Consider the following 14,011-nt stretch of genomic DNA (forward strand, 5'->3'; position numbering starts at 1 on the left):
AAACAGCTTTTGAAGTTCGAGTAAACTAATAAATTAATATACAGAAAATGGATTAGTACCTGAAATATATATTTCTGTTAGAAAAAAGTATCACTTTGCTATTTTGAAAGGTGCCCTCACATTTTTTTTTAATATTATAATTTTGTTTCTTGTGGCTGTTGAAGATTTTTTATTATATGGTAATTCAAATAATGTTTGCCAATATCAGTAAGAGGAAAGACTTCCACCACTAAAAACTGACCCCCTGTAAAGGTATTTTGCCAGATGAAAGTTTAATTCAGGAAATATGAATCAACAGTATTTTGCTCTTTAAATTTTTATATCGAGATTTATTCTCCGTGTATTCAAAAGGTAGAATAAAAACAGTCGCAAATGTTTCAATACTATAGAACTGAAACAGTTTTGCCATATTAAGGCACCAAAAACTTGATCAACACACGCAATGGAAAACATTCTGAATATCCTTGTATAATTCACTAGAACCACTGATTGCCTATGAATAAAGAAATGATTCATCATGCATTTCTAATTTTACGAAATAACCGAATTTTTTCAATATTTTTCTCAGCTTTGCCTTTCATCATTTTGAAGTATTCTTTTCCAGTTCTTTAATGGGGTATAATAAGTTGCCATTAGAATTTTTTACATTAGCAAGTTTTCAAAACCCCACATTGTTCATAGTTAAGAAATATTGTTTCATATCCTCTTAAAAGACCACCAGAACAACCTGCTAAAAACTTCTTTCGAATCATTTCCATTTGAAGTAATGCCCATATTTCGCAAAACTTTCCCCTAGAAACTTTTCCCCTAAAAAAATTATATCAATTATTCAAAGTTGTTGGAAAATGACTTCAGCTATTCCTGTTTTTGAAGATGAATTTTCAGCCTCATTATTCTGAAGAATGAATTGCCCTATATCAGTTGGAGTTCTCAACATTGTAAGATAATACCTGAAAGAAGGATCGCCGAAAAAAAAATCCATAAATCTCTTGTTGAAAGTTCATCCTTTTTCCCCAACTTTCCTACCCTAGTTAAACTTCCGTGTAGCTTCATAAATCAAAAGGATAAGAATCGGAACTGTTCCGTTGTTCGATGAAACTACTAGAATAGATTTCATAAGATCGAATTATTCGAGGGCAAGCATCGATTTCAATAAAGCCGCCAGTTTATTTTATCTACTCAAATTATTGTGGAATAGGTAAGGATAAAATGTGTGGATAAAGTCTTATCCTTATCTCACTGAGGATTTTAGTTCTTCGTAAAGTTTACTAGCTTGTTTCAACTACACTCATCTGATAAAGTCATAAAGTTTGTATTTCGGACTAAATATTCAATGCCACAAGGAATTATTTCAGTCCAGGGTGAACTTAGATTCAAGAGGGAACACCATCATGTGATTGCTCAGTTAGAAACGAAATTACAAATATTTCTTCTTAAAAATCACCGACTTGTGGAGTTATTGTAATATCCTCAGATTCTACTGATCTTTCAGTAGTTCTGGCAACACCACACTTGCTCCTCTCCTCGAGAATCCCACGTGGTGGTATTCCCTTTTAATGCAACACATCTGAGTTCACACTTGGGTTGCTAGTGATTATAACATTTTGCTTTTTTTTTTTTTTTTTTTCTTTGTAATTAGTTGTTATGTATTGTTGTGACGCATGTTTAGTACGAGCTTACCCTGGTAGCATCTGACAGCTTGAATGAAAACTGCACCACTATTGTCGTTAACGTGAGGGACGTAAATGATCTTCCCCCAGTCTTCAATTCAACTCTCTACAGGAGAAATGTCCAAGAAGAAATTCCAGGAATATATCCCAGAACTCTCATGAAGGTAAGTGCCTTCAAATTAAATGTAGATGGCAAGGATCTCCGGCGCGGATGAAACGGGTATAATTTAGCAACAAAGAGGAAGCGGGAAAAAAATTCACGTCGCTACTTTGGACAATACTGCACTCAGTATACAGAAGCTGAATTTTAATTGGAAAGAAACAAACACTTTGGTTAGAAAATTGAGAGCGAATATTGCGGGACGTAGTTTGATGGTGAAACTCACTCACCTGAAAATTTTAGTACTCTTGTATACACGGTGTCAGATTGAGAACGAAACAGGTCTTTTTCGTTACAAAAATTGGGATTTACGATGATCGCTCTATTGAGGCGGGAATTTTTTTTACATAGAAATCATCATCATATAAATTCATCTACGCAATCCAAACCTCCATAAATTTGAATCGCCAAGTTGGATAGTGTGATATGTTGTTGAAAAGGCCTTGTCCACTTGTATATGACAGTCGAACTGTTTTCAAGATCTGATTAAGCGTTGATTATTATGAAGATGAGTCAAGAGTCAGTCAATGCTCATAGTCAGATGACAGTGAACTGTATTTAGACAAGGCGTAAATTGAGAACCAGATGATACAATCGGATTAAAAGTTGAGTACAGTACCGAGAAGACTTGATATTCGATGACGGTTATGTTTTATAGAACAACTAAAGAGTGAATATGAAATTCAGTGACATATTCAGAAATTATAATTAAGATGAGGATATATTTTTGATACTTTATATTGTGAGATTTTTTGAATGGATGTGGGCACAATTAACAAAGTGTGCAATTTATACAACCTTCAACAAAGTCGACCAGAGGACGAGGATTGGCCGGGTTATCGAATCATGCCTGTACACGATCGATAATCCAAGCCTACTTGAATGCCCTTAAGGCTTTCTTAAAACTGAAAGTGTATCAAAGTTCGTTGCAAGTTCAGTGAGTAAGAACTCAATTAATTTTCCATCATTTCAACATAAAACAGCGCAGCGAGAACTGGAAATAACCATTTCATATTTCAATAATATATAAGAAACACCGACATAGGTCTGATCCGAATATCCGTGTTGAGTTCAAACTCGTCAGGCTTATCAAAATGTCTCTCACAATGTATAATCTGCGAAAGGTACGACTTAATATTAAATTCACGAAAACCGTGCATCCGAGATTACGTTGAATTAGGGCTTTCATGATTCCAGTAAATAAATTAATCCATTTTACATTTTCGGAGATAATGAAGAACATTTGGATCTCTACCATCTCGACTTGGCGTTTCAACACTAATCACATTAATTTATCATTCAAGTATGAGCAAATTATGTCCGCAATAGCACAAAACAGCGATTAATTAATACTTTCGAAAGGATGGATGTTGTTTGTTCCCGTTGGGAATGTTATATTTTCGGGAATATATGGGGTATAATGATTCATAAATGAGTTATGGAAATTGTTTGATTGTTGAATCGAAACTGTGATCCATTGAATTTGGGAATACGGGATTAACGAGTTCTATATAGATAGAGAAATGATAGTAAAATGATCCGATTGTAATTGAAAAGTCATCATTAAACAAAAACACAACCCAAATCGAAATTATACACTGCAATTATTACAATAACTATAGGCCAGTCATTTACTACTGGGAAGGTTCATTTGCATTTGATGTTGTCTATATGCTAAAGTTCTACTCAGCTGATTTGACTATGCTTTAATAGGTCGATTTTCCATTTTCATAAACCATTTTTACTACCACATGGTTTCGTTCATATCTTGAATATGAAAGTATTATTATTATTCATTTGAACTGGGGTCGTTGTGGCTCGGTAAGCCTTCCGGGAACTGCGATCATGTAGATCTTTTGTTCTCTATCCTACTCATTCATGGAAACCCAAGGAGGTCGTCAATGACGTTGATAAAACTGACAACCTCCTTAGGGGCCTTGGCCGTTACCTCACGGGTATCCAGGAGCTGCTTCCCCATATGAATGGTTCTTAGGCCAGCCATCTCTGGACACTTTCATGTCATGTGTTCAGCTGTTTCTACTTCTGATACACAGAGCCTGCAAAAATCATCTGCTGACTTTCCCATACGTTACAAATGATTTTCATACCGAGAGTGCCCCGTCAGCAGTCCCATCATCACCCGAAGCTCAGCTCGTGACAGCTTCAAGAGCTTTCTGACATAAATAGGTGAAATCATCACGAATTTCTTGGCATGGGTAGGTCCAGGAGTGTTTAGCCAGTGGGTTATCCTGTTATTCAACTTCCATTGCTGGACCGCTGCCTTATATTCGTCTTTTCCTAGCCCACATAGAGGTTCAGGTCCAGCAAGTGTTAACCTTGATGCCCTTTTTGCAAGTTCATCGGCTTTTTCGTTTCCTTCAACACCACAGTGCCCTGGTACCAATAGTAGAATCACTTTATTGCCTCTGGCCAGTTGCTTTATGGTGTTACGGCACTCCCAGGTCAACAGAGACCCCTGGCAGTACGATTCCAGGGGTCTGTGCGTGGTCTAGCCTGGAAAATTTAAATTTTCGTTCATATTAAAGTAAATATCCATCGGACATATTCAATATCTTTTGTAATCGATTATTCTTCTATTATTACATAGAGTTTGATTCATAGTTGAATGATACAAATTGGTGGACTAACTGAGTTAATAATTATTGACTATTTGTTGTATATTTGATGGAAAACTGAATGATTTAAATTCTTCAATAGTAGCTTGAAACATCATCCTCAAATTTTTGAGGATTTTCGGTCACGAATGCAATTACATATTCGGACATCTGAAAAATATCATTTATCTACTTGTTATATAGGTAAAAAAAAATTTTTTGTCTGAAAATAATTGGCAATTGGCTTCTAAGTTTATACGGAATGAAAATATCCGCCAAAACGAAGCGTAGGTAATGATGGCGTATCTCGTTCATTCAACAGCCTTTAAACCGGTTTGAATAATCGAATAATGTGAGATGGTCCAGCGAATTCGGATCCCCTTCATAATCTGACTATTCCAGATATTTTCTCTTCCAGTAAATCCGTTTCTCTAGACTGAGCTTCAAAGGATTTAAAATTTAAAGCTGGATTGACAATAGCCTTTTTCCGATTGATGTTGAGAATTTACCCGCGGTATTGAATGAATACTGGAAACTTCAATCCGTTAAAAAAACAACTAGGATATTTTCGTTGGGACCAAAACTCGATTTTAGAAATTATTCAAGTGTTGAAATGTGAAACTGCGAATCGTCCATCCCATCAGATATTTTTGTAATTTCGATAACGTGATTTCAGGAATTCATAATGAGGTTATGTCACTCGTAGATGTCACATAAATAAATCGCCTGGATTCGATTCTAGATAGCTATGCATTGTTCTGGTATCTGATGTTAGTGGGAGATGAGGTTGTTGGTTGTTGCCAGACGTAGCAAACCTATTTGAGGTTTGCATGGCGTTAGCGAACAGTGCTACAAGTGATACCGAAGGCACGTTTAGCCAATTTGGGATATCTTCCTTTAGAAACTATGTCCTTCATCATCGTCTTGTAGAATTGAATCATCTTCATATTTGTGTATTGAGGGATTTACGATTAAACTTGTATCCGTATTTGTGGGAAATCATCAATGTTTTCACTTGAATTGAGGCGTAGATGATAAGTGTTTTTTTCACTGGATAATAAGTTTCTATGTACCTCGAAGAGAATATTGCTGATGCAGCACAAAATGTTGGATAAGACGCCGATATATCGATACGTCGCTGTTCTCAACTTGCTGGCCCATATCCTTCGACTACGTGGAAAAATGCTTGGCTTACTTGCCTATAAAATTTAGCTCCTGCAAGAATTGAAGCCAAATGACCATCATTCACGTTCCATTTTTGATGATTAGGCTAATTTGAAACTGGCCGAAGATGAGCATTTTTACCGAAGTGTTGTGTTGAGTGATGAAGCTCATTTCTGGTTAAATGGTTTTGTCAATGGGCAATATTGTTGTCAAAGAGCAAAAACTATCGTCAAGCTATTAACAAATCTCCCTTATATCCATTGAAATTGACTTGTTTGGTGCTGGTTACACGCTGATGGAATCATCGATCATCATTTCTCTGGAAATGAAGAAGGAGCTGCAGTTATGGCGAATGCAAGTCATGCTGACTTATTTCATATAAAATTAATCTTCTAAACATTGACGACAAGACAAGACAACAAGACTGGCCAAATTGCCATTCAGCGTGCTTATCCATCAATTCATTGCAAAATTGGTTTGGATGATGCGAAAGCGTATTCAAGTCATTGTAGAAGACGAATTGTATGGGGCCGATGTTGGAGCATCAATGACTACACCAAACGAACAAAGGTTCATCTATTGGGCAAGGCTATCTGGCTGACAGTATGTTGTATGTTGCAGAAAATTAAAGTAGCGAATGTGATAGCCGATTCAAAAGAAGAGCCATCTGCAGCATCTGTTACTCTGCCTCTTGTCGATGATTGTGTCATCATAATTCTTAATGTGAAAGAGTTTCAGGAGAAGGAAAAAACCGAAAGAGAATCACTCTGGCAAAATCTTCCAGGATTGGATCATTCCAAAAGGTTTTTTGCGAAACTTTTACACTGACAAATCATAGCAAGAATATGCTACATTTCACTAGATTTCTCACAGAGGGCATTCTCGCCTTAGGAAACACCTCATGAGGATGGTTCTGGCAAAAAATGACGAGTGCAGATTCTGTAACGACGAGAAGGAAACTCCTCGCAGCCAACGCAGAAACTGCTTTGGACAAGAAACTACTTGTAGAACTGAAGAAGTAGCCTCCCTGAAGCCATCCCAAATACTGGAGTTCATTAAAACTTTGGAACTGGAAGGCGAGCTGTAGATCACGCTATGGCCCGAAAAACTCTGATGGGGGCAGAATAGACCATTAGGTCGCAGAACTTCCTGATTAAATCTTAGTCTCAAATGAATGGAATACAAATAATGAAACTGCAATATCTGGTTGTCATCACATAAGTGGAAATTATCGAATTAAGTTTAATTCAAGTTCTGAAAAGTAAAGTATTTTGGTCCGTTGGTAATTATTAGTACATTATTACATATGGTAAAGTAAGGCGATATCGGTTCAGTAAAAAAAATTCAACACTGGTCAAAAATAGCCTGTAAATACGCAGTTAAAAGACGAATGTTAGTCCACTCGAAGTATAAAATAATAATACCAATGCAAAAATGCCGCTGACTGCGTAATTTAATTTTCACTTGCTACTATCGTTGAGCGGCATAGATCAAAGAAAATCGCCAACGATCGCCCTCCGGATGATGCAAATGTGGCAGCGCGTGGTGTTCTATTTGAACGCCTAGTCAAACACTTTCACCGGTCCTATTTAAAACCCATATTCAGCCCCTAATTAAACAATGCCAAAGCGGCATTCAAATATATTTATTCGTCCTCTTATTCAGGCCGCTGCCACGGAGTGACGGAAAGGACCCCAGGGTTTGTGTTTTAATTGTCATAAAAGTTCATTTGCACACGGAGTTTTAATGGATAAGTTCGTTGTTTGACCAACTCGGCAACCGCGAAATAATTGTATGAATGTTTCATTCTCTCGCAGGGGGGTTACGTATTCAAATGAGAGTTGTTGCGGCGAGAAGAAGGCTGTTGTTTCTACCAAGATATTTCTCTCCGAAGAGGCGAAATTTTGAATATAAGTTGGATTTTGTCGGTTTTCTTTCATTATTTTTTTTTCTGTGGTTCGTCTCATGAATTTAATGTTGCTGTAGAATTCTGTAATGGTCGTTGTAATAGAGGCTAAATGCCGCTTGCCGAGTTATGCGGTACTGATGATTCCTAACAAAGGTGAAACCGGTATATCGCTACTCTCCCTTGATGACATGCATTGTCCTTGGGTTACTTTCGATTATGATTCCTACGTAATATCGTGAAAGTCTTCTGTTTGACAATGGTTAAGTTGATGGCATTTTGGCTGATACATTAACCAGATAGATAATTAATATCGTATGATATTATTACATACTTGAAATTGAAATTTTTTTCTCTTTTTGTATTTTCTTCATTCATTACCAAGTTTCTGTCATTTTATTTATTCTATATAAGGAAGTTCATATCAAGAACTAATAACTTACAAGGGAATATTACTACGAGACTGTTCACCTCAAAACGAAATTATAAAGATTTCTTCTTACGAATCACATAATTTCTTCTATTTAAATGTTTTCAATTTACGAATGAAAAAAAAATATTGATTTCGGTAAGTTTTCGTTTTTCGCAAACAGAATTGAAGATATGATTTCTTTACAAAGCACTGATGTATTTTGAATATATTTGTACGAAACATTCTACATCTCATTACGAAAAAGGCAAGACTCTAATTTTCTCAAAATGTACGAAAAAACTCGTACAACCTTTCTATGATAGTTGGAACTATTGTAATATTTCTAACTTCTACTGATTATTCGATTATTCAATCGTTCTGTTAACATCGCAAATTATTTTCATCCTTCTTCCTCTGGGAAAATATCGACAGATCACAAGAATGTCACGTAATGGTGTCCCCTAAACCCTATTAAGTTATTATTTTTCATTTACATTTAAATCCTCAGAATATTTCGTTAGTATAATTGATTAAATTTATAGGCCGTATTGTAAAGTGGGATTATCTGGAATGTAGGCTTCGAAATTCCACCTTATCTTCTTCCAACAACTTTCGGCAATTCAATTTATTCTTCGAATACCCTCCTCGCCACGACGGAAAGACATCCGAGATCTCCGAATTTTCCGAAGCGTCTACACGCAGCATCCCATCTGTGAATAGGAAATTCGAACGTGTCGGTAAACAGGGAACTGCATGAAATTAATTTCCTATCGACGTATTATATTGCAATTTATAGGTCTCCTTGTCTCGCAACTTCGAAATCAACAGATTCGGTAAACATATTGGTTCAAGATTAATGCAGTTGTGTTTGTCGACTGGCACCGAATCCGGGGAATGAAATCAGGTCAATCGTCGTCACGCCTAGGATATGGTTACTCAGATTCGTGGCAATGGGAATTCGGATCGGAAGCTGCCATAGATTCTGTTTGTTCGTGTCTGATCTGTTCTCGCACATATTCGAGTTCGGGAAATGGTTTAGTCATTTGTATACAGATTTTATAGTATTAATCAACAAAAATATAGAAAATTGAAAGTAACTTTCAATAATTCCGTCTTGATTCATAATTATGCTAATCTTGGAGTTCTCATGTTCATAAAATTGATGCACAGCTTAACACGTCTATGAGAATTATTAGTGGAACTATTAGATCTACACCTTCAGATTGGTTACCAGTGCTATCACATATACTTCTGACTCATATTCGTAGAAAAGTCTCAGTCAAAAAATCTCAGGAAAAATTTAATTTCTACCCGAACTTATTTCCAATTGTATCCTACCTCCCAGATACTAGAACTACCAGATTGAAGTCACGTAAACCTTTATGGATTTGTAGGGAATCTATCGATTCTCTCGAAAATATTCGAGTTAAATTATATTTCGAAGCAAAATGCTAAAAACAGAAGAACTCGGTGTAAAAACTTGAAATGATCAAAGCCACACCCCTAAGGGATCTGTAGAAAGGCTTTGCAAACGGTCGAATGGAAAACGGCCTGAATGCCCATAAAAATCGGCATTTCAAGGCGAATAACTTAATTGAGTTCAGTCCAGTCTACAACTACAACATATGTGCAACACTTGCACCGACAACGAGAAGGAGATCGGCGGAAAAGTACCTGCGACCGAGCCACAACGAGAAGTGGCTACCCTTAAAATCGATAAGATCTAAATATCATCTTCTTCACACATTTTTAATGGGTTGAAAATAAATTGAATAAGTATTTCATCCCGTTCATTTATTTCCCTAATTTGTCCTTGGCCGTTAACTACTTCAGTCACAGTATAAGGACCACAACCCACAGATTAATACCTTCCTTCAATATAATGAAAGTGACAAGGAAATTTGGCGTTCGGAATAGAGTTCTTGTAATATCTTCAACAAAAGTGGTCAATGGTTCCTTCTATACCACACTCACATAATGGGCTATCAATAGAATGCCATTAATTTGACGAGCATACTATTGTTACGATCATGTCCAGTCCTTAGTCGATTCAAAATACACCAAATTTCCCTAAGAAGATTGAAACCTAGAACTTTCTGTGAAGGATCAACGATTAGACTTTTGTTGAAGGCATCAAAAGAACTCCATTCCGAAAGCCAAATGTCCTTGTCACTTTCATCAGATTGAAGGGAAGTATTAATCCATATAGGTTTGTATGACTTTAATGTGGCAGTTCTAGTATCTGGGAGGTAAGATACAATTGGAAATAAGTTTGGATAAGATTTCTTGACTGAGACCTGTCTGGGAATATGAGGCGGAAGTATATGTGATAGCACTGGTAAACAATGTGAAGGTGTAGATCTAATAGTTCCACTGATAATTCCCAAAGAAACGTCGTCACTTTCATCAGATTGAAGAAAGGTATCAATCCATAAAGGTTTTCCTCCGATACATGGAGCAAACACCATAGAGAATATTCTGTATATTGAAGTTGATAAGCAGCTCTGCAATGTCCTCCTGAATACCGTTCTCTCTTCTCCCACCCCGAGTCTGATTCATTCGAAATCCCAGAGTTACACGACGATTCCCAGAACTGCACTTACCTCCAATCTATATGAAATAATCCCCCAGGACGAGCTCTCCCAAATCTTCCGCTCTTTATTGGCGGATCCTGCCCCCATAATTCACCCCTCCGAAAAGGAGAACTGTTTTCAGTTTTACTCGCGGCGCCATATTTGCACGTAAATCATATTTATCCGATTTTCAGAGCTACCTCTCCTCCGAATTATATTTATTCGGAAAATGAAAGAATTTACGCTGCATGAATCCTGGGCTTCGGAAAGTGAGGCTCGTTCATCAAGTTCTAATCTGCTCTCGGGAAACTGGTTGTTTCGCCAGAAAGAGCTGAGAGGCTTATTTACAGCCTGCAGGCTTCCACGTCTCTCCAGCCGAATCATTTTGGATATTTTTCGTTTTTCACTTTCGGGAGATAGTTCGGTTCACATTCGCAGTGACGGTTAGTCAGGATTTTCATTCGTGTCTGTTTTTTATTTATTTACTCATTTTTTAGTTAAGAACTACAGTTAGCACGAAGATAATTATGCCATAATGAAGCAATAAAGATTATAAAGTGTTCCGACAGAATTTCACTGATTCCTCTTTCTCAGGAATTGGCCAAATCTAATTTTTACAAATGAGTTAGTTATATATTGATTTTATATCTATAAACCATCTCTGTTTTATGGATATTCTTGTTTCCGCCATAAACACCAGGTAGCACAAATCCTATAACTCCACAATATTTCAGGGTGTCCCTAGATTATTAAGATTATTAAATTTCAATGATTCTCAGTCAAAACCCAAGTGACGTTCAACATTCTCATAAAATTGGGGTACCAAAATTAGTACGCTAAATTGATTCTGCAAAAACTCCTTAGTACTTAGGCCTTTTAAATTGTTATAAGTGAATATTGTACAAAAAAACTGAAATTCTATTTGAGACAAAATTATCGCTCAAAGTCAATCCCATTAGAACTGAAAACATTAGTTTCCGAAAATTTGTATTATCATATCAGTTCAGTATTATAAAATGATCTGAGGAGTCCGGTTGCAAAATAGTTATTTATAATACAAGTGCAGAAGGCATTGATATTCTTCCACGAGTTCAAAATTCAAAAACGAGCCACGAAGTGGCGAGTTTTGGAATGAACGAGTGGTAGAATGAGGCTTCTGTACGAGTATTATACATTATTTTCTCTAATTCATTGCATTTTCATTGAAATTAATGAAATATTTCCATAAATATAATTCAGTGATTTTTGCATTGAAAAATGTTGGTTGGCAGAACTGATTTCTTTAAGGCAATTTGATGAATTGACAGATAAAGCCGTAGCGGAAAGTTCGGAGTGCCAACATAGAATAATAAAATATAACCATGAAAACTGTGCGTTTCTGATATATTCTCGCACGATTTTGTTCTACAAGATGTGGAAGAATGAACGGAATAACCACAGAATTAGAGAAAAATATTTTTCCAGAGAATATACTGAGAACTGACTGCAGAGTATCATAAATATATCATATATTTGTTGATATTCTTTCCGGATCAAATACCCTAGGGTTATTGGATAAACATAACATTAGAGCAAGGGTCTAAAAAAAGAAATTCGTATCCTTCATTCGATATCAAAGGATATATTTTCGTGTGATTTTTTTCTCCTTGGAAAACATGAGAAGGGATGAAGGTTTTGTATTAACAGAATCAAGTCCTGTGAAAATTAGCACTCGAACCAAGAAGTTCTCTTTCAAAGAGTCAGAATATATAACTTGTCATAAAGTCATAAATAAAGTTTATGTCTGAAATATTCATATTTCATCGTCGAATTACAGTTACACATTTAATAAATAAAGGGCAAGATGTAATGAGTTATATAGGCAATAAAACAGAAACAACTACCTCGCAGACATGAGAGCTCTGTCATAAAATATTGCTATTATGGAGTGTGTTAATAATCTCTCTTTATGGATCTTGCTATCAAAAATGACCCAGTTTTTTATTGGGAATATATCTTTCGAGTCCGAAACTTAAAAAAAAAACAGTTATAATTCTTCGAAGTATGTTTGAATCTATATGTATAAGTCTATGAAATTGGACAAAACTACATTCATCTTGTGCAGCTCCACTCACCACTTTACCGTCCATTACTTTCAATATGTTTCCGTTTGGAGTGAGATTTGTTGAAGAAGCAAGCCAGCAATGGATTTATTGCCAATATATGGTATTGCGTCCAAGTTTTACTACATATCACCAGGGATATAAAGAATTAGCTATTTCAAAAAGGGATCGGATTGGATTTACGCTGATCCCCGCATTATAATCGTAGCTATCAATTACGCAGAGAGGTGGTGAGGAATTCATTGGGCCGATGGTAAAAATTAAATAGCATTATCTACGTTGTTGTCTTTTTAGTCAGCCTTCTCCTAAATTAAGTTGGCGATCCATTTGACAATCATAATTGTTTGCCAGTGGAAGTACATCTAAACCATCTTCCCAAACCAATCAGTCAATCCTTCTACCAGCTGATCTTCTGCTCTGTATCTATGAAGATGGTTTAGATCATCTTCCCAAATCAATTAGTCAATCCTTCTAACAGCTGATCTTCTGCCCTGTATCTTACTCACCCTAAATATAATTCCCTCATTACATGCCCAATATACCAATGAGGAATTCAAGTGGCCCTGGTTCAACTCTTTGAAATGTCTTCTATGTAGGGGATTCTCTTTCCATCTTTGCAAATTATCTGGGATTGCCTGGTGGTTGTATGGAATATGCTCCTTATGGAGTCAACAAGTTATTATAATTATGTCCACTGTGAACTCAAAAAACTTCTTAATCATTTCATGGGGTGATTATTTTCTATCGACAAGGAGTATTGCCGTTTGAAATGTTGGAAGTCAAAAGCCTATTTTTGCCAAGTACCCAATTAAAACTTGTTAGTTGTAATTATTTTCCTGCAAAATCACATCTCTCTTAAAATAATCTAATCTATTATTTGTAGGTCGAAAGTTCAGAACTACCAACTTGTATCATTCCACAAACGGCGATCATATTTCTTCTCTCGTCGAAAACTTTCATACACTCACCTGTCCCAATTACCATTTCAAATCTAAGAATTCAGAATAAAACCCTGACTGAAAAGTTCATGATGGAAAATCTTGGAAGAAGCAATTTTTCATAATGGCTGCTTTACTCTTTCCGAATTCGCATTCAGAGTAAATTTTTAATAAAGAGCCGGAATTTTATTGGGAAAACTCCCAAGTTCGGATACCGCGAGCTGTAGAAATGACAGACGAATTAATTGAATTCTTTGCATGGAGATTCGAATGATTCTAAACGGCAAATGAGAGAAAGTTGAAGTTGTTCTGCTAAGAAAAAGTTGTTTTGAGTTTAATAAAGATGAAATCCCGAGTTGAAGACTCTTTTTGATCAGGAAATGCTAAGAGATCTGAAAGATGATATACTGGGCATTCAGAAAAGAAGAATCTACAGAGAAAATGGAATTGTTGCACATTGGAATGTCCCCA

At 36.2% G+C, this 14,011-nt stretch overlaps 1 protein-coding gene across 8 annotated transcripts in view; it reads left to right on the forward strand.

The window, feature by feature from the left end:
• Positions 1 to 14,011, forward strand: part of LOC123679232 (neural-cadherin) — a 473,272-nt gene that overhangs the window by 422,332 nt on the left and 36,929 nt on the right. For 2 of the 8 annotated variants that reach the window (XM_045616694.1, XM_045616699.1), the window contains exon 14: positions 1,670 to 1,834. The exons of the other annotated variants lie outside the window; for them this stretch is intronic. In XM_045616694.1, the coding sequence (XP_045472650.1) occupies positions 1,670 to 1,834 (165 nt within the window). The remainder of the gene's footprint in view (positions 1 to 1,669; positions 1,835 to 14,011) is intronic. 8 annotated transcript variants of the gene reach the window in all.

The sequence above is a fragment of the Harmonia axyridis genome, chromosome 4 (assembly GCF_914767665.1).
Source record: "Harmonia axyridis chromosome 4, icHarAxyr1.1, whole genome shotgun sequence".
NCBI classification, from domain to species: domain Eukaryota; kingdom Metazoa; phylum Arthropoda; class Insecta; order Coleoptera; family Coccinellidae; genus Harmonia; species Harmonia axyridis.